This window comes from Myotis brandtii, unplaced genomic scaffold (assembly GCF_000412655.1).
Source record: "Myotis brandtii unplaced genomic scaffold, ASM41265v1 scaffold137, whole genome shotgun sequence".
In the NCBI taxonomy this organism is placed as follows: Eukaryota; Metazoa; Chordata; class Mammalia; order Chiroptera; family Vespertilionidae; genus Myotis; species Myotis brandtii.
Window position 1 is genome coordinate 1763411 of NW_005354874.1, and position 18534 is coordinate 1781944.

Consider the following 18534-nt stretch of genomic DNA (forward strand, 5'->3'; position numbering starts at 1 on the left):
GGTAGACTTGAATTTTTATACCAAAAAATGTCAAATTAACTATTAACCACAAAGCTGGCTGAACTCCTATGTCTTTCAGAAGCTACTATATTTATCATTTGTTCCATGTGACCATTTTGGTTTCTATTTTCATTTATTTATATAGCACACCTAATTCTTCTAAGTGGACAGTGAATAGTTTATAAAACCTAGACTAGATGAGATCTAATTTTTAAAAAAATTAAGATTCCTTAAACTCTATAGCAGCAAATCCACTCTCGAAGCATTCCAAAAATCTGAAGGGTAGATGAAAGAATTATGTTACTAAAAAAAAAAAAAATCATTGTAGAGCTCATGAAAATTTCAGAGCAATGAAAACCTGGAACTGCCTCTTCATGGAGTTGTCCCCTTAAAGAAGAAAGTTTTTCAGATATTTTCCAGAGAGTAGTTTATTTGAGATGCTTAAAATAAAATAAATCACTGATATATAAAATAATAAAAATACTTGGTACTTTTTATTTACAAATTAATTTCATAATCCAACTATAATAAGCATGTCGAAACAACAAAGAAAGTTATTGGCTTCCATCCATTAGGGCTAGAAAAATAAATTCGGCACTGTGTTCTATTTTTTCACATAGAATTGTAAAGTCTTTAAAAGAAGCTACTTTAGAATAATCTTCTAGTATGAACTGAATTTGATAAAATATAAAATTTAGTATTTTATAAATACTATAATTTAGATTAATTGAATTAGCTATGATTAATCTGTGGAAAAACAGAGCACAAATATGTCAATCATCCACAATTAGGTCTAACCATTATATACAAGAGACATTTTTCAATGGTCAGAGTAAGACTTTATTCATATTCTTGAAAGGTAGCTTTGTTTCCAATAAATATTCTTTCTACCACTTTTGTAAACTTTAGGGAGATCACATTCCTAATGTAAAAAGAAACAACATACAGCTATTTGACTTTTTGTTTTTTTCTTGCTTGAAACTGCTCTGTTTTGTTTTTTACCGATTTAATCAACATCGACAAGGCAGGATCAATGGACCTCTTTTGTGATTCCTTTTGAATTTCACTCTCTTTTTTCTTTATTGCCTGAGTTAGTTCTTGTTCTTTTTGTTCTCTTTGTCGGGCTTTCTCCTCAAGAATTTTCTCCATAGCTTTTGTTTTCTTGAAGTTAGGATCCGAAGGGTCCAAATTGAACAAGTGGGAAGTATACATTGCCTGAAACCGTGCATCCTTAACATTTACCTGTAAATCCAAAAGGAAAATAAAAATAAATTATTAAACCAAAAGGCCCAGAAATGGGGCCAAATTTTAAGTCAATGAGTTGTTATTGGGGGATGAGGGGATCACTTCATAAGTTATATAAATGTTTAACCACTATGGTGTACACTGAAACTAATATAATGTTGAATGTCAACTGTAACTGGAAAAAAAGGTCAGTGAGTGGTTAACTGTATAAAAGTATAAATGTGAGTAATAACTGTAACTGGAAAAAAAGGTGAGTGGTTAACTGTATAAAAGTATAAATGTGAGTAATTTGCATAGCTTCATTAGAAAGTTGCTTTCCCACAGGATCTTCAATGGACTTTTAAAGCCTACTCTTAGATCACAATGTGCAGGACACACTGTTCCAACCGTGTGACAATCTCCTTGGAAGGGAACTGTAGTGGTCTATTCATATGTGCCTGTAAGTATAGTGGCCACGCAGAGGAAGGACTGTCGAAGTGGTTCCCGAGGCGTGGTACCCCGCGCTTACAGTGTGAAATCTGTTTCTGGCTGAGATAAGTCAGCCAGAGATGGTATCTCCCGCTGAAGTTTTATGCAAAGTCACTGTATTGGAAGTACATTAAAACATTTTTAACCTTAGTGCCAAAATGAGTAGTGTACTCATTAAAACATTTTTAATGAGTCACATGTGATAGGATGTACTCATTAAAACATTTTTAACCTTAGTGCCAAAATGAGTAGCTACTGAGGGTGATTCATAGGTGAAAAGATTTGAGAGACTACTATGGAAAAGGAGGCACCCCTGAAACCAAGATCTGGTCAGATACAAACCCCAAATTTATCTTCTATCTTTCTACCAAACCACCATGGTTTCACCCGGTGCTCAACTGGCTGTGTAGGACTAAGAGATGGTAATTTTGGCTCCATGGTCCTTCCTAAGACATCTCAAGGCTGACTTTCACTATGTTTAATTTTTATCTCCAGACCTGACTCGAGTGAACACCAGCTTTAAGAGGCTAATGGCATCTGTCCCTGGTTACCTCAAAGTCATCCTCTAATAATTCCTTCTTTTTTATAAGCTGTTTTTTCTTCTTTTTGCTTAGATTCTGGTGCTCCACAATCTTGTTGTAATTGAAGTGTTTCTTGTTATCTTCCTCCTCATCCATCATGAGCAAAGCCATTTCAGCCTATAAAGAGGAAAAAAAAGTTCAAACGTCCAACAATGTTTTTCTTCCCCAAACAGGAATATGGAGTATGAAATGCCCTCCAGAAAAGGAGAACTCAGTCACCAATGATCTAGGATAACATCTGTTATCTGTAAACTGATTGTGGATTACTGAAACTCACAAAGAAACCCAGAGATCTTTGTACTGCTGTAAGCAACAGGTAAACGCTTCAGAAGCAACATCACTGACAGTAGGAGAAGGGTGAAAGTCTGTATTTACACCACATTCCACGTTAGTGTAACTGGTTAGTAGGCTGTAGGAATGAGTCCCCAAGTCACCCAAATAAAAATTTATCATTTTCACTTTGGTCTTTTAATGCAGTGATATTAAATATAGCAAACGTAGTATTTTGTGGTACAAACTACTCTTTAAACATGTATATTAACAAGAAGAAATTTATTTTCCTTTTGCCTTTTTTGCATTTATTGTTTCAATATTGATATGTTTCTATGAAGTGATCTATCTTAATGTTTGTTTCTGAACTATATTATCTTTTCCACTAAATAGGTATTTTCTACCAACATGTGATAGGATTAAATGTGAGTTCTCAAGAACCAAGTAAACAATGATGTATACTAGAGGAAATAAAGAGTATACTGTCAGACTTTTGTGAATCTTCCAATATTACTTCTTCAGACTGCTTTAATTTCCTTTTACTTTCATCACTGGCACCTACAGTTGGTTTTCTTTTTAGAGCCATTTCCCACAAGAGAGCTCATCTTTGTGCTCCTAACCTCTATGAGTATTACTGTATATGCAATAAATGGAGAACAGAAAAGATCCATTAAAACGCAGAGTTTAAGTGACCAGCCAGGCTCACTCCCAAATACAGATGTAAATATCAGTCATAGGGATGTTGTTTACTCCAATTCCTGCCTCAGCAAAAATACCTATTACTCTGAGCCATGGGTCTTTGGAGTCACTGAAGAAAAGGTTCACTGCCCTTCAAAGAAAAGACTTTACTTTTGTACATTAAACTTATGATTTTTATAATAATAACAAGAGAAATTAGGATTTGATAAACCATAGAAAGCAAAGTCTGTATTATGGGATTTTTTAAAAATTGTTTTATTGCTTAAAGTATTACAAAGAGTATTATATATGTCTCCTTGTATTATGGGATTTAGATGAACTTCATTTAAATTAGCTATGAATGATCGCGTGAGTACTGATGATCGCTTACCTTTTGTTTCTCTATTTCAGCCTCCTCCTCTGGAGATGGGCCATCTGTTGCAGATTTCACTGATTTCTTCTTTTCTTTTATACCAAACAAAATTGGAGGGTTAAAAATTACAAGACTATCGGCAACAATATGTTTATAGTAGGAACAAAAATGTAAGATATCTAGGAATAATCCTATATAATAAAAGGCTAATATGCAAATCCACCGAATGGTGGAATAACCGGTCGCTATGAAATGTGCACTGACACTCTATGCAAGAGCTTCCCCCTGGTGGTCAGTGTGCTCCCGCTCAGCCAGAAGCTGGGCTCACGGCTGGCGAGCACAGTGGCGGCGGTGGGAGCCTCTCCCACCTCCGCGGCAGTGCTAAGGATCCATCAGGGGTCCGTAAAAAAATATTACTGAGAGATTACTGAGAATGGAATAAATATAATACTTCTGGATGAGTTAACTGAATATTATAAAAAAGCAATTTCTCTTGAAAGTGATGTATAATTATATTATTAACTGAGAAAGAAAAACCATAAGATCATTTCAATACATATAGAATAAGCATTTGACGAAATTCTATATCCACTCATGATAAGATACATACATTTAACGAAATTCTAGATAAAATTCCATTCAAGGAAATCTTTACAAAGATTAACAAGATAGATATGATATACTAGTGATACAGTTTATTAAAATGTACTACAAAAAATACTGTACTGTATAATACAGAAAAACAATAATATAGCTTAGGATGTAAGATGTAGCATCAGACACTACTTAAAAAAAATATCAAGTTATTGTCTTACCTCATAATGTACAGGCAAATAAAATGCAGATAGGTTAATGAGTTAAACATTAAGAAAAAAAACCTTATGAGAAAATACAGGGTAGTATAGCTACTTAAACTCATCTGCAAAATGAAAACTTCATCTTTATAATAACAATTTGACAGTAACTACCTGTAAGTAATAGTTTAACAAAACCCTTTCTCCTTGTCTCAAGACAAATTTGACCTTTGGTTAACTTCCTACTCTATTATGAGGCAAAATCACTTATGGTAAGAGCTGGTCCTGACTGGAAAACTGCTTGTATTTTCAGGGGCTCCAGGACTTCTAGAGACCACAGGGTGTCGGTTGAGATGTCCTCATCCTAATGGGAGGGAGAATGTGCAGCAGGTAAGGGCACTGGACTCTGGAGCGGTGACTTGGCTTTAAATTCTGGCTCTACCAGCGGGTTTTAGCTGTGGCAGTTTGTACCTGTGTCCTTCTCTGTAAAATGGGGATAATAATAGCACCTACCTCATACGGTGTTGTGAGGACTAAGTAAATTAGTACATGCGAAGAGCTTAGTTAATGCCTGCCATGTGGCACTATAAAGTGCTTGCTGCTACAGTTATGATAATCTGACTAGGCTCCTTGGTGATCAGGCTGATTGATGCCTTTTTTTTTTTCTTCCTATTTTGTGGCTATTGGAGTGAAAGGAATTCAAAGGGAGTTGGTTTCAGGGTGCTAAGGTGTGAAAGACTAGTCTGAAAAGAAAGAGGGTTCAGAATCTACAAAGCCATTGTTGTGCTACTCTAGAGCATTAACACACAATGCCGGTCTTCTCTGAACTGCTGGACCCTGTCTTTTTGAATAAGCTGTGTTCTGTCTTTCCAATGCAAAGAAACAATGGTCTCTGAAGTTTATGGTTAATGTTTACATAGCACTTTACTATGTCAGGGAGTAGAACTGTTCTAGGATACTAGCCTAATATGCTAAGTGTCTGGTCGTCCGTTCAACCAATCAAAGCATAATATGCTAATGATATGCTAAGGCCGCTCAACCGCTCGCTATGACATGCACTGGCCACCAGGGGCCGACATCAACCAGTCGCTATGACGTGCACTGACCAACAGGGGGCAGACCTCCAGCCACTAGGTTAGCTTGCTGTTGGGGTCCGGCCAACTGGGACTCAGCGAGATGGGCCAGACATGCCCTGGAGCCCTCCCGGTCCCTCCCGGTCCCTCCCGAGCTGGCCAACCTCCCGCATCCCTCCCCGGCCCCAATCGTGCACCGGTGGGGTCCATCGGCCTGGCCTGTGCCCTCATGCAATCTGGGACCCCTGAGGGATGTCGAGAGCCAGGTGTGGCCCAATCCCGCAGGCCAGGCCGAGGGACCCCACTGATGCACAAATTTGTGCACTGGGCCTCTAGTCTTTACATATATTAACTAATTTAATTCTCATAACATGAGATAGATTCTATTATTTATTATGATCCCCATTCTGCAGATGAGAAAACTGAAGCAGAGAGAGGTTAAATAATTATTCTCAAGTTTGGTAAGTGCAATAACTGTAATTCACATCCAAGTACTGCGGCTCAGGCTCTCTCCTGTTAACCACACTACCTTCCTCTCCTATCAAATATTCTCCCTGTAACAACCTTTCCATTTAAAATGCATTTTGATGTGAAGTAAGAAAGTAAAGTTCAAAGCCTAAAGTAGAGAGGCTTTAAGAACTGCTTTGTGTGCATTAGGTCCCAGCTGTACTTATGTAGTCGTGCCCAGCCGAGAGCATGCCAGCATGAAAGTGCTGCTGGTTCACCCCGCACACTACCAAGGCATCTGTCTGCACTTCTAAGAAGAAATACTATTGTATGCAGCCCCTTTCCCTAGGATGAAAATCTTTTTTGCTCCTATTTCAAATGTTTTTCAGGAAATGATGTATCCACTTTAAGATTATACTTTTTTCTCTGTTTTAAATGTGTGTGTGTGTGTGTATGTATGTGTGTATATATACATATATATATATATCATCAAGGTTTCACTTTCTTTGGGTCTGACTCCCAAACCCTAAGTTCCTATGCTCTCAAGGCAAGAGCTCCTTTTGAAGTGAATGGACAAGTGACAAATATAGAAGATCATTCTGTGGGAGGGGAAAAAAAATCAGGCTGTATCTGATTAATCCATAACAGAGATAAAGATCTTCACATACAGCTGTGGGAAATAATTTCAAAGAGCCCACAATGAACTGTTCCGGATTTTATAACAACCTGGTGAAAAGTCATAAAAATAAACTTGAAAGGAAGACTGCAGCAAGGGAGGAAAAAAAGAAGCTCCAAGATGGTCAGGGTTAAAAATGATATCCAATTTTAGCGTGATGAAAATGTCTTCGCTCACAAAGAATTTACTGTGTGCTAGACTGAACTGTTTAGCCAAAAGATAAATAATGTGTAGAGATCCTTTCTGCACTGTTAACAAGACCATATTAAGAGGGCACATCTTAATTTATCTTTTTCCCTTTGGAAAGTTTTCAGACCTAAGTTAAATGAAGAGTACGATGGAAATGAAAGTCCTATTCTGCAGTTATCTTTATTTTTCAGTGAATTATTTGGCAAGTTAGAAACCACACACACCTCTTAGGACTGCTGCAAAAAGTACATATGGATTGACTCTACTAAGATGAATACTAACAGAGACTGGAAATCAGGTATTAGAGTTTTATAGTTAAAAAAAATAAATCTAAAAAAAATCCTTACTGAGGCTGCTATCCCTTTAAGCAAAAAATGTAACAGAGTACATCTATGGAAAAAAATGTGCTGCAATAAATTGATCTGTAAAATGACTATCTATAAAAGAAATTCCATTTTTCATTACTTGTAATGTCATAGAACTGTTCCCATAAAAACCTTCCTCCAGAGGGTTTAGTTAAGCACTTCTTGTGAGACAGTAGTTAAGAGAATTCAGTGGAGGGCAGACATGGTCTCAGTACTGACCAGACAGGAGTGGTAAACCCACTACTAATTCACTTTTTGCAGCACATTCCTGCATTCAAAATCACTTGCCCATAATCAGTCTGTTAATCTTTCTCTGGACCTGGGCATTCTGGCTTTGCTTGGAAATCCAGGAATTCCTCATGTCCGGCTCTTATACATATTCCTCATGTCCTGGCTCTGGCTTTGATCTACACAATGTACTTGTAGAATTACAAAATGTAAAGGGAACCCATTAGGGTTCAGGTTCTACCATCTACCACTGGTCCTACACAATTCAACTATGTTTCTTGAGCTTCAGTTTACTCATCTATAAAGTGGGCTGATATTTGGATTAGAGGACAGAATAAATATAAAAGCATTTGCAAACTGTAAAACAACATATGAGCAGTACACAATAAGCATTCCACATACCGGTTGAATGAATAAAATATGTGTACCATATTATTAGATTTTCAAGGTGGTTTATCAAATATCTAAAGTTGTCAAGACAAAGGCTACATTTTAATGGGGGTATATTTACATGTGATGTACTTTATTTCACTCCTACTTCATAAAAAACAATCTTAATAAGGAGCTTATGCAATTAGAAAACAATAACTTTTACTTCATGCTACAAGTACATTACATTTTTGAAACTCTCATTTGATATCAAGTTTGAAGTTTACAAAAAATAGAAAAATTATAGCAAGTTTATAGTGTAAGGGGAGAAAAGAGAAGGAAAAGTTAGAAAAGATTTCTGGCATTCAAACTGGCTCCTAACCCAAGCCAAACACCATGTCTGGCATCAATCAATGAACTCAGTTCCTCCCTAATTTGAAGAGTGTAAGTTCAGTTCTATGGGCTTGCCTAGGGCAAAGGTATCATAAATGTACCCAAGTCCATCTGGTTTAAAATATATCTGTCTTCAACCATGGGATTTGAAATATATACATATCCTTCCAAACATTAATGCTGCTCCTCCACAGTTTCTTAGACTTTCCCGCTACCTTCCATGTAGTACCTTCTCTAGTATAATAGTGACAGTCCAATCCTGCATTCTCCTCTCTAATCAATGCTTTCTACCTCCAGTCCCATAGTTTGAAATACTATTTTACTGATCTGTAATCTATATTTATACTTTGACTACTCAGCATACCTCCTACACTAATATTTACATTTGGATATCTAATTGATATCTCAAAGCAATTATATCCAAATGAACCTACTGACCTTGCTGCCCACCCAAACCTTTTGTTCCTATATTCCCTCCTCAGTAAGTAGAAGAGCATTCTTCTAGAGACTCAAACCAAAAATCTACGAGTTATGCTAAATTTTGTCTTTACCCAACTAAATTAGCAAGCCTACCTGCCAAACATATATCAAATCCCACTCAGTTTTTTCCTTCCAGTTCCATTACTGATATGCCATCTAAACCAGCCATCATCTCGTCAAGACCTCTGCAAAATCCTGATCTCCCAGCTTTTACCGATGCCTTTCTTTAATCTGTTCTTTGCACAGAAACCAGAGTAATGTTAAAATATACACCAGACCATGTCACATACTTGCTTAAAGACCATTCAGTGACTTCCCACTGTCAGAAGAACAGCATCCAAATTTGTTGCCAGGACAAGGCCCTGCAGGGTCAGTCCTGCATCCCAGCCTGGCCAAATTCCCGCACTGTCCATGCTCCAGCTGTATTGCTGTCTCAATTTCTCCACCACAAGTTCTTTCTCATCTCATAGCCTTTCTACCCACTTTTCTCTCATTGGCAATGCTCTTCCCCCAGCTCTTTATGCCTGATTCCTTCTTATTCTACAGGTGTCAGCTCTATTGTCACCACCTCAGAGAAGCCTTTTTTTTTGCCTACCCTATGTAAAGTAAGCTACTCTCCTTATTCCTCCCCATTTTATCCTCTATATTACTGTATTTATTTCCTTTAAAACACTGACCATATTCTCAAATATTCTTATTTGTTTACCAGTTTAGCATATTTTCCCTAAAACTATACTCAAGGGAGGTAACCTTGCCTATATTACTACTGTTGTATGTCTAGCCTAGCAGAGTGCCCAGGACCTGGTAGGCACTCAAAAGTATTTACTGATAGAATGAGTAAACAAACATGGCAAGATACCATTTTTTAGTGCTAGGTTTTATATTAAAAAGTTCTCAGCCTTTCTATTATTCTTTTTGCTTAAAAAAAAAGCCCATATATAATTACTCCTATGCAGTATTCTGAAATCAAAAGTATATTGAAAGCAAGCAAATTTTATCTATACTTTCCCTTGGAACTTCTGACAGTAACTTTAGAAAAAGCTTATTCACAATTGAAATGTGCTGATTCCAAGAAATAAGCTACCCCAAGCCATCAAACCATTTAACTTACTCTTTGAATCCTGTCCTGAGTTCTGCAATCAGACCAGATTTCACATGCCAAATGAAGCACTTTGGAATGAGAACAAGGAAACTATAATGCTTTGCATTTCTCCATATAATAAACTTGGTTTCCTGAAATCAGAGGATAAGACTAAAATCCATCATCATCTAGAAATGACCGCTCAGGTATGATAAAAAGCAGAACATGCTAAGTTTCCATTTCCCTTTCCAATTCCTAAGAATCTCACATCCCATAATAGACTTTATTCATCTTGATCTCCTTTTCATCAATAAAATGTCAGTGCTAAAAGGCTGTAACAACCAGGAAATAATTTTGAGCAATTTTGACTTTCCTGTTGAGAACTATTCTGGCCCACTAGTCACGAGGGACAAGAAGCAGGAAAACTTCATAAAATCCTTCTCTTTACAATGCCAGCTTGGAGTTATTCCAGGAGCAAGCCTTTGGGGTTCATGTGTGTGGTATTCAGATCAGGGCAAAGCAAAATGCATGAGAGGGAATGGAAAATGCTTATAGTGGTCTCTGCACTGACTTGTCCAAATCTGGCCTGAACCTTACCACACACATTTATACATACCAAAAAGGTAAGAATAAAAGCATTCAGAAAAGAATGAGTGGTGCATATGCAATGGAAATAAGACTCTGTGGCTATAGGAAATCAAATACCAGATAGTTTAGGGAATTCAAGGAAAAAGGGGAGGAAGTTGCTTTTCAGTTATAAGGAAGCAGGATAAATGCAAAGAGAATATGAAACATGGATGTTTTTGTATATTTGAGCAGAAAAACTTTCATATAACACCGTGTAAAAATTTTAAATTTATAAATATATCCACTAAACAAATTTATTTCATACTTTCAATTCTTCATAGCCTTGGCAAAGAGACCTAGAGTGGATGCGTTATAAACAAGCAGTGAAAGCATACAAGTAGATGACTATTCCATTTTCTTTCAGTCTTTTATAGTCAACCTGTCTATAAGGATATTTCCCAGAAAGGATTTTCCAGTAAACTGTTAAATAATCATGTTACCCAAAACCTCTTGCAATGACATTACTCTTTGCATGTACAGCGAGCAGGCCGACCCTTCTTAATCTGGTCAATGGTTATACCCTACAAGACAGACCTACTTATAAGGCCCCAAGGAAGGTATACAAATACTAGGAACTTTAAAACAATGAGTGGCTTATATTGTTTCAACCAATGTTACCTTTTTTCTTTAGATTCCAATTGAAAACTACAAATGTGTGCTGGCTTACCAATTTTTTTAACTTCTTCAGCAAAGTATGGGTCATTCATATCAACATCAGAGGGAAGTTCATCTTCATTGGACTCTTCAGCAAGAGCCTTAAGGTTGAATGTAAAACACATATAGTTTATTACAAGGACCATCATATATATATATACATATATATGAAGGAAAATAATATGATTTCTTTCAAATTATATTTAAATTAAAATAATTTAATTAAACCAGTTAATTAATTATTCAGTTTATAAAATAACTCCCATCTAAGTTATTCTTTTGTTCGTTCAACCAATATTTGTGGAACACTTAATAAATGCAGGAAACTATGTAAGGCAATGGGGAGAAATCAAAGTTATCAGATACATGGTTTTTGTCTTTAAAAATTTTACAATCTATTAAGAGAAATTAGACACAAATAGACATACATATCAGTAGTAATAATTCAAGACAGGAAATGCAAGAAGAGACAAAAATAAAATGATACAGACATTCAAAGGAGGAAAATACTTTTAGATGGCTAGTCAGTGAAGAGAGGTGGCCTTCTCTCTCAGAAAATTGAGAAATAGCAGTGTGTTATAAATAGTATGAGTAGTGCATTGTGGGTTATCTTTTAAATTATTATTTAAAACACTTTATTTGTTGGTTAATTAAAAATAACAGTTATGCCCTAACCGGTTTGGCTCAGTGAATAGAGCGTCAGCCTGTGGACTCAAGGGTCCCAAGTTCGAGTCCAGTTAAGGGCATGTACCTTGGTTAAGGGCACATACCCAGTAGGGGGTGTGCAGGAGGCAGCTGATCGATGTTTCTCTCATCGATGCTTCTAACTATCTATTCCTCTCCCTTCCTCTCTGTAAAAAATCAATAAAATATATTTTAAAAAATAAAATAAAAATAAAAATAACAGTTATTTTGAAAATCCAAATATATGTAAAAGCAGTTGGGATAGCCACCTGTTCGTTTTTATCACCCAAATTTCAGTAAATATCTTTTTTTTATCCACAATCTACCCCTAAGAACTCTTGGGCTATTTTTAAGCAAATCTTGTTAGTTAAATTTTTGCTAATCAAATGTGAATAGACTATCTACTAAATTAGCATGTTTAATTAAAAATTCAAGTCTATAAAATAAATAGAACATGTGGGAACCAAGATCAGACTTGAGTTTATTCCCAGGAATTTAAAACATGAGTCATTTTAACAGAAGCATTTAGAATGCACATTGCTAAGCATCATCCTGCATGCTGAAGAAGACCCAGCAAGCCCAAAAATATTCATTATGATATTAATATCCTTTTAAGAATAGGGCGTCTAAATTTTTTTCACTAAAATATTATAATAGATTCAGCAATAATATGTTTCTAACAAAGATTATGGAATATTTATATCTAACTTCAAATCTACTCATGTATAACTGTTTTTTAGATTTAAACTATACTTATTATCAACTATGGCACATAAACATGTATTCATTTCTTCAATAATCATTTCTCAGTATCAAAATTAAAGTCACAGAGCAGAAAAGGGGAACACTATAACTTGAAAAAATTTCTTGAAATCCTTGTACATATGGAGAACCTGTGGAGTTGGAAGGGATCTGCTGATATCACCAAGTCCAGTACAGAGCACGGAGTCTGGAACAAACTGGGTGTATTTTTAATGTTATTGGTAAAATGTGCCCAGTCTTAGTCTAATGAAAGGAAAGGCACCTAGCAAATGAAAATCAAAGATATAATTTATTTTATATAAATAAAATCAAATAGCTGCTAAAGGTCTCAGAACAAAGGAACTACTTTACCGACCCTACAGAGACCCACTTGTAAGTCTTCCAATAAACTGATGGCTTAATGACCTGTGAAATTATTCTGTCTACTTAGTTTTAAAGGAAGTTCTAGGGAAGAAGAGAGGTAGCATACCAATAATGGGGTAGGGGTCTTACCCCTTTCCCTAGTCACTTCCAGGAATACTGACTATAGGAGTAAAAAAATCACTGTACTTCATTGTATCATTCAGTTCTGTAGCCCTCTATCTTTATAAGCCCTGAAAGTCACAGCTTTACGAAAGTACAAGAGAGAGAGAGAGAGAACACAGTGCAGTAGAGAGACACTGGAGTGAGAGCTCAGACAAATCACTTAATTTTCTACAACTATAAAACATCAGGGACAGACTAGAACTAATCATTTAAGATTCCTCAAATTGTAAAATTCTGTAATTAGTGATACCATCTTAAGAAAATGACTTTACTGATAGAATGCTGCACTTGGTGACAAGAGTATTTTCAGTGGCAAAACCCTTAAGTGGTCTCTGCTATCACTAAAGAAGCTAACTCTGCAATGACTTAATGACAACTTTTATATGCATATATCCTCAAGTAAAGAAGTCTGTATGTACCTCTTTTCCTCAAAAACAAAAGAGAATCAAGCTGTTTCATATCCAGACATCAACTAAATGCAAAATTTTAGAGTACAGCGGCTGTGGATTAAAGTGGCTCTGGGTTTTTACCAGACATTGTATAACATTATGTAGCCTCATAGAAAACACTTAAACTATTGGATTTTCCTTTTTGTCTTTCTTAAAACTGCAATGGTAACAAGGCCTACTCCAGTGAGTGGTTACACTGTGTGATAATAGGTGCTGAGCACCTGGTACTGTTTCATACATGGTTGATGTTCAATAAATATTTGGCCATAATTATCTTTGATACCTTCTGTTTCTTTTTCAGTCTTTTTTTCTCTTTCTTCTTCTCTAAAAATTGTTCCCAAGGAGTCAGTTTATCCTTTCCTTCCAATTTGTTTCTGACCATCTCTTCTGCACTTTCTTTAAGACCTAAGGAAAAACATAAAAATAGTTATATTTTAAAATGTAATTTACCAAAAAAGGTAATTTATATATATTTAATAGAGTAATAATGTAAAATGCAAAAGTGAATTTTGCAATACTACAAGATCACAAAATAATGTAGGATCGACTTATATCAAAGCTATTTCCTAATAGCAAACAACAATAAACCTAACCAAACCAAAATAAATAAACAAACCCATCAACTTAATATATGATCAAGCCACTGAAGAAAAATCCTTTATTTAGCCTCAAATTTCATTTCTCTATACTAATTGCTTTGAGATTCTAGTAATTCTGGAACAGGTGATTAACAAAAGCTGATTGGTAAGGCAACCCCTGTTGCACTACCCCAGGAAGAAAGCATTCTCATAATCACTCCTTAAGCACTCTGTCAGGCCACATCTTTAAGATCAAAAGGACCACTAAGTTCACATTCCAATTCGTATGGTTTAACTCTTTCAATGTTGTTATTTGCTCTTATATTTCATTAGACTCTAAAGGTCTTTGTTTCTTGTATTCTGCAGCTCCTGAATGTTTCTAGGTGGCTTATGTAATAGCTGGAGTGCCTGAGAATGTAAAAAAAAAAAAGCCCCAAGGCTGATAATATCAGCCCATGGAGACCCTCATTATTGCCAAAGTACAGAAAATATGACTACTGTGTGGTCCCCTTTAATAATAAAGATGTTTGTTTTACTTTGTAGTATTTCTTTGGAGGTCATGGTTGGGCTTGGGGAAGAAGGGGTTTCATATTTATATGATACAAAATCCCTTTAAAAAACAATAATAGAATGATTCAAAATGCTGACATGGTCCATCCAGATAATCTTCCCAGATACATTTTAAATTCTAAGATAATGAAAACAATCTTAAAGATATAATAATTCTCATTTTTCCTGAGACTGAGAGTTCAGTAACTTGCCTAAGAACATGCAGCTAGGAAGCTAAACAGATGAAATCTGAATTCCTGGTTATCCGAAATACCATTACCAGATACATCTGAAATGCTGGTTTGACTTAGAATGAAGAAATGTATAGTTAGTCCATGAGTAAAATTTAAAGCTTTGGGCCTCAGGTTTGTCACCTGCAAAATGAGGTTGGTCTAGATCAGAAGCATGCAACTGTCCCTCCCAAATACACCATTTTTCCCTCTCAAAGAAAATATTTGGTAGAAATTCAAATATATACAACTAAAAGTAGTGCTTTGAATCTTGAGCCCCAAAGGGCAGCATAAAACAAGTGTACTAGATGATCTCTATGGTCCCTTTCATGGCTTTTAAACTCAGATTTAATCTCCAAATTTCTATGACTTAGAAAAGTATTAAATTGTATGTATACTCAAGGTTATGTAGATTTGTTTTTATGACATACTGATGGTAGGATCTCTGATTCTTTGAATGCCAAATCAGAAACATAACTCTCAGTTTCAAAACGCTGCTTATAAGAAAAAAACAATTCCCTTTACTGAGCAGATTCTAGGAGAAATGTGAAATGTATAAAACCATGTCCAGATCTCTGACCGAATCAAGAGATACACAGCACCTAGGTCCAAATCTCTGACCGAATCAAGAGACACACAGCACCTAGGAAATATAAACTGGGATCTCCATTTGAGAGAAAGCAGCAATTCCTGACAAAATAAGTTGATTTCAAATAACAAAATGAAATAACATATATTATGCCAAAGGGTCAGGACACAAGCGAGGTTCACATTCTAAATGTACAGTATTATATTATTACATGTGTTTAAATAATAATCTTTAAGGTATTCTACTACTGTATAATTTCCAAACAAATTAAGAAAGATTTTATTTACTCCAAAATATTAAGTATTATGTTTAGATATTTTTTTTAACAAAATGTATTCTCTGATTATAATCATACATCAAATAATGACAAGACACTTTCTGAGAATTCATGTTGGGCGGTTTTGCTGTGTGAACATCATAGAATGCCCTTACACAAACCTGGATGGTATAGCCTACTCACACCTAGGCTTATTGTATAGCTTATTGCTTCTAGACTACAAACCTGTATAGCATGTTATTGAACTGAATACTGTAGGCAACTGTAACACAATGATAAGTATTTGTGTATTTCAACATATCTAAGCATAGAAAAGGTACAACAAAAAGATGGTATAAAAAATTAAAAATGGTACATACAGGACTCGGAAGTTGCTCTGGTGAGTCAGTGAGTGAGTGGTAAGTGAATGTGAAGGGTCAGGACAATACTATACACCAGTGATTTTTCAACTGGTTTGCTATGGCACACTGGTGTGCCACAAGAATTTTTAAAACATGCATACCTGACTATTCAGTCAGGGGCACTGACCTCTTTTCCCTTAGATTGTCAAATAAAAAAGTGATAACAACCAACACAACAACAGTTGTCCAGTATGAATGAATCAAAATTATACCTATTTTTTGTCAGATTGACAAAAAAATATATTTTGGTGTGCTGCAGAAATTTATTAATTAGTTTATGTGTGCCATGAGATGAAAAAGGTTCAAAATTACTGCTATATACAACTGTAGACTTTATAAATACTGTGCACTTAGGGTACATTAAATTTATTAAAAAATCTTTTGCTTCAATAATAAATTAATGTTAGCTTACTGTAACATTTTTACTTTATAAACAAAAATTTTTTTTAATCCTCACACAAGGATATGTTTTCATTGATTTTAGAGAGAAAGAGAGAGGAAGGAAGGGAGGGAAACATGGATGTGAAAGAGAAACATCAATCTGTTGCCTCCCATCCGTGCCCTGACCAGGATTGACTCTACAACCTAGAAGCGAACCTGCAAACTTCTGGTGTGCGAGATGATGCTCCAACCCACTGAGCCAGCAGGCCAGGGCATTCATTTTTTTTTTTTTTTTTTTTTTTACTTTGACTCTTTTTATTATAACATTTAGCTTAAAACATAAACACATTATACAGCTACACAAAAATATTTTCTTTCTTAATATCCTTATTCTATAAGCTTTTTTCTATTTTTAAAGCTTTTAATTTTTAAAAACTTTGTAAGCTTTTTTTGTTGTTGTTAAAACTAAAACACAAACACATATAGGCCTACATAGCATCAGAATCATCAATATCATTGTCTTCCAAACCTCCACATCTTATTCTACTGGAAGATCTTCAGGGGCGATAACAGGCATGGAGCTGTTTTGGCTTTTCTTGGGACATAACTTGAGAATTTGATAAAAGCTGTGGAATCCCTCCCTGAAACAATGTACTAGAAAAACTTGCATATTATGTTCAGGGAGTTTACAGATACCCAATGTTCATCTGTATGCAAGGATTCAAGGGCCTCAGGTAAAGAACATTTATAGGGGCTGTAGAGGTCTAAGGAAGATGGAAGTTCATGTTCAACAACTTTAAAACTGACCAACACAGACATTTGTAGGTTTTACATCAGGGTTATTCATTTCAGCACTATCATTTAGGACCAGACACATTCTTTGTTGTGAAGAATAATCCTGTGCATTGTAGGACTTTTTAGCAATATCTCTAGCCTATCCGTTAGAAGCCAGTAGCCCCAGTTGTGAAAATACAAATTGTCTCCAGATATTACCACATGTCCCCTTGGGGGGCAAAATCACCCCTCGTTGAGAACCACTGTTCTGGACAACTATTAGAAGACATTTCTGAAAACAAAGGCTATTTCCTTATTTGTATTATAAATGATATGGGGTTCTTTTGGTATTTGATTATATAATGTCTTTTCCACTTTAGAAGTTTCATCTGAGTATGCTTTTTCTTCCAACTAGACCAAAGGCAACTTAAGTCACCTTCTTTTGTATTCCATAATATTTAGGACAGTGCCAGACACAGACTAAGTACTTAAGCACTTAACTGATCTGTCTTGAAGGAAGGATTCTTATTCAAGCCAACTGTTTGATCTTTGATGTTTGGAACATGTTCTCTCCAACAGAAAATGAATCAAAACTTTAACATCTAAACAAATGGCCTTTATCCCAAAGCAATTCATGTGGTTTTTTTTTAAAAGGTCCTATAGCTCTAGAATAATTCATGAAATATTTATTCCCAGGAAATATTTTATATTTTTCTGGCATTTTGTTTATTTACAACAATAAATAGCATCTTTAGTTAAATACTGTCTGTATTATTTTTTGCTGGGCTTTCACATAACACACCAAAATAGTAAAATGACAAATACATTGCCATGGATTAACACAGCACAACGATAACTTAAAAATGCTTTGTTCTCATCGTCATTATGAGGTCATTTAAATCTCTTGCCACAGATCACAGTTGTTTATGTTCTAAATTCTCAAAAATATGCCCATCCCAGAAGCCTCTTGGCATACGCACAAGAACATTCTTCAGAGAGTTTTAGCCTCATTTGAGAGCAGCCACTGTGTGAATGAAAAACAACTATGTTTTAAGTTTTGCAGAGTTTTGTTTAAAAAAATTTTTAATGTATACTCAAGGACTGCCAGATTAGCTAAAAATAGCATCAATAATCCTACAAATAAGGGGTAAAAACTCTTTCAAAGCCAACCATGAACATAGATGACTCAATTATGACAATAACTAGAGGCCTGGTGCACAAAGATTTGTGCACTCAGGGGTAGGGGGTCCCTCAGCCCGGCCTGTGCCCTCTCGCAGTCTGGGACCCCTAGGGGGTGACCACTTGCTGGCTTAGGCCTGCTCCCCGGGGGATTGGGCCTAAGCT

General features: G+C 35.7%; 1 protein-coding gene across 2 annotated transcripts in view; it reads right to left on the reverse strand.

Moving 5' to 3' along the window:
- Positions 1-467: 467 nt before the first annotated feature.
- The window catches only part of ESF1 (ESF1 nucleolar pre-rRNA processing protein homolog), a 64523-nt gene continuing 46456 nt past the window's right edge, over positions 468-18534 (reverse strand). For both annotated transcript variants that reach the window (XM_014535034.1, XM_014535036.1), the window contains exons 10-14: positions 13695-13816; positions 11005-11092; positions 3634-3707; positions 2265-2411; positions 468-1242 (exon numbers count right to left, since the gene is read on the reverse strand). In XM_014535034.1, the coding sequence (XP_014390520.1) occupies positions 949-1242; positions 2265-2411; positions 3634-3707; positions 11005-11092; positions 13695-13816 (725 nt within the window). In that variant the 3' untranslated portion in view covers positions 468-948. The remainder of the gene's footprint in view (positions 1243-2264; positions 2412-3633; positions 3708-11004; positions 11093-13694; positions 13817-18534) is intronic.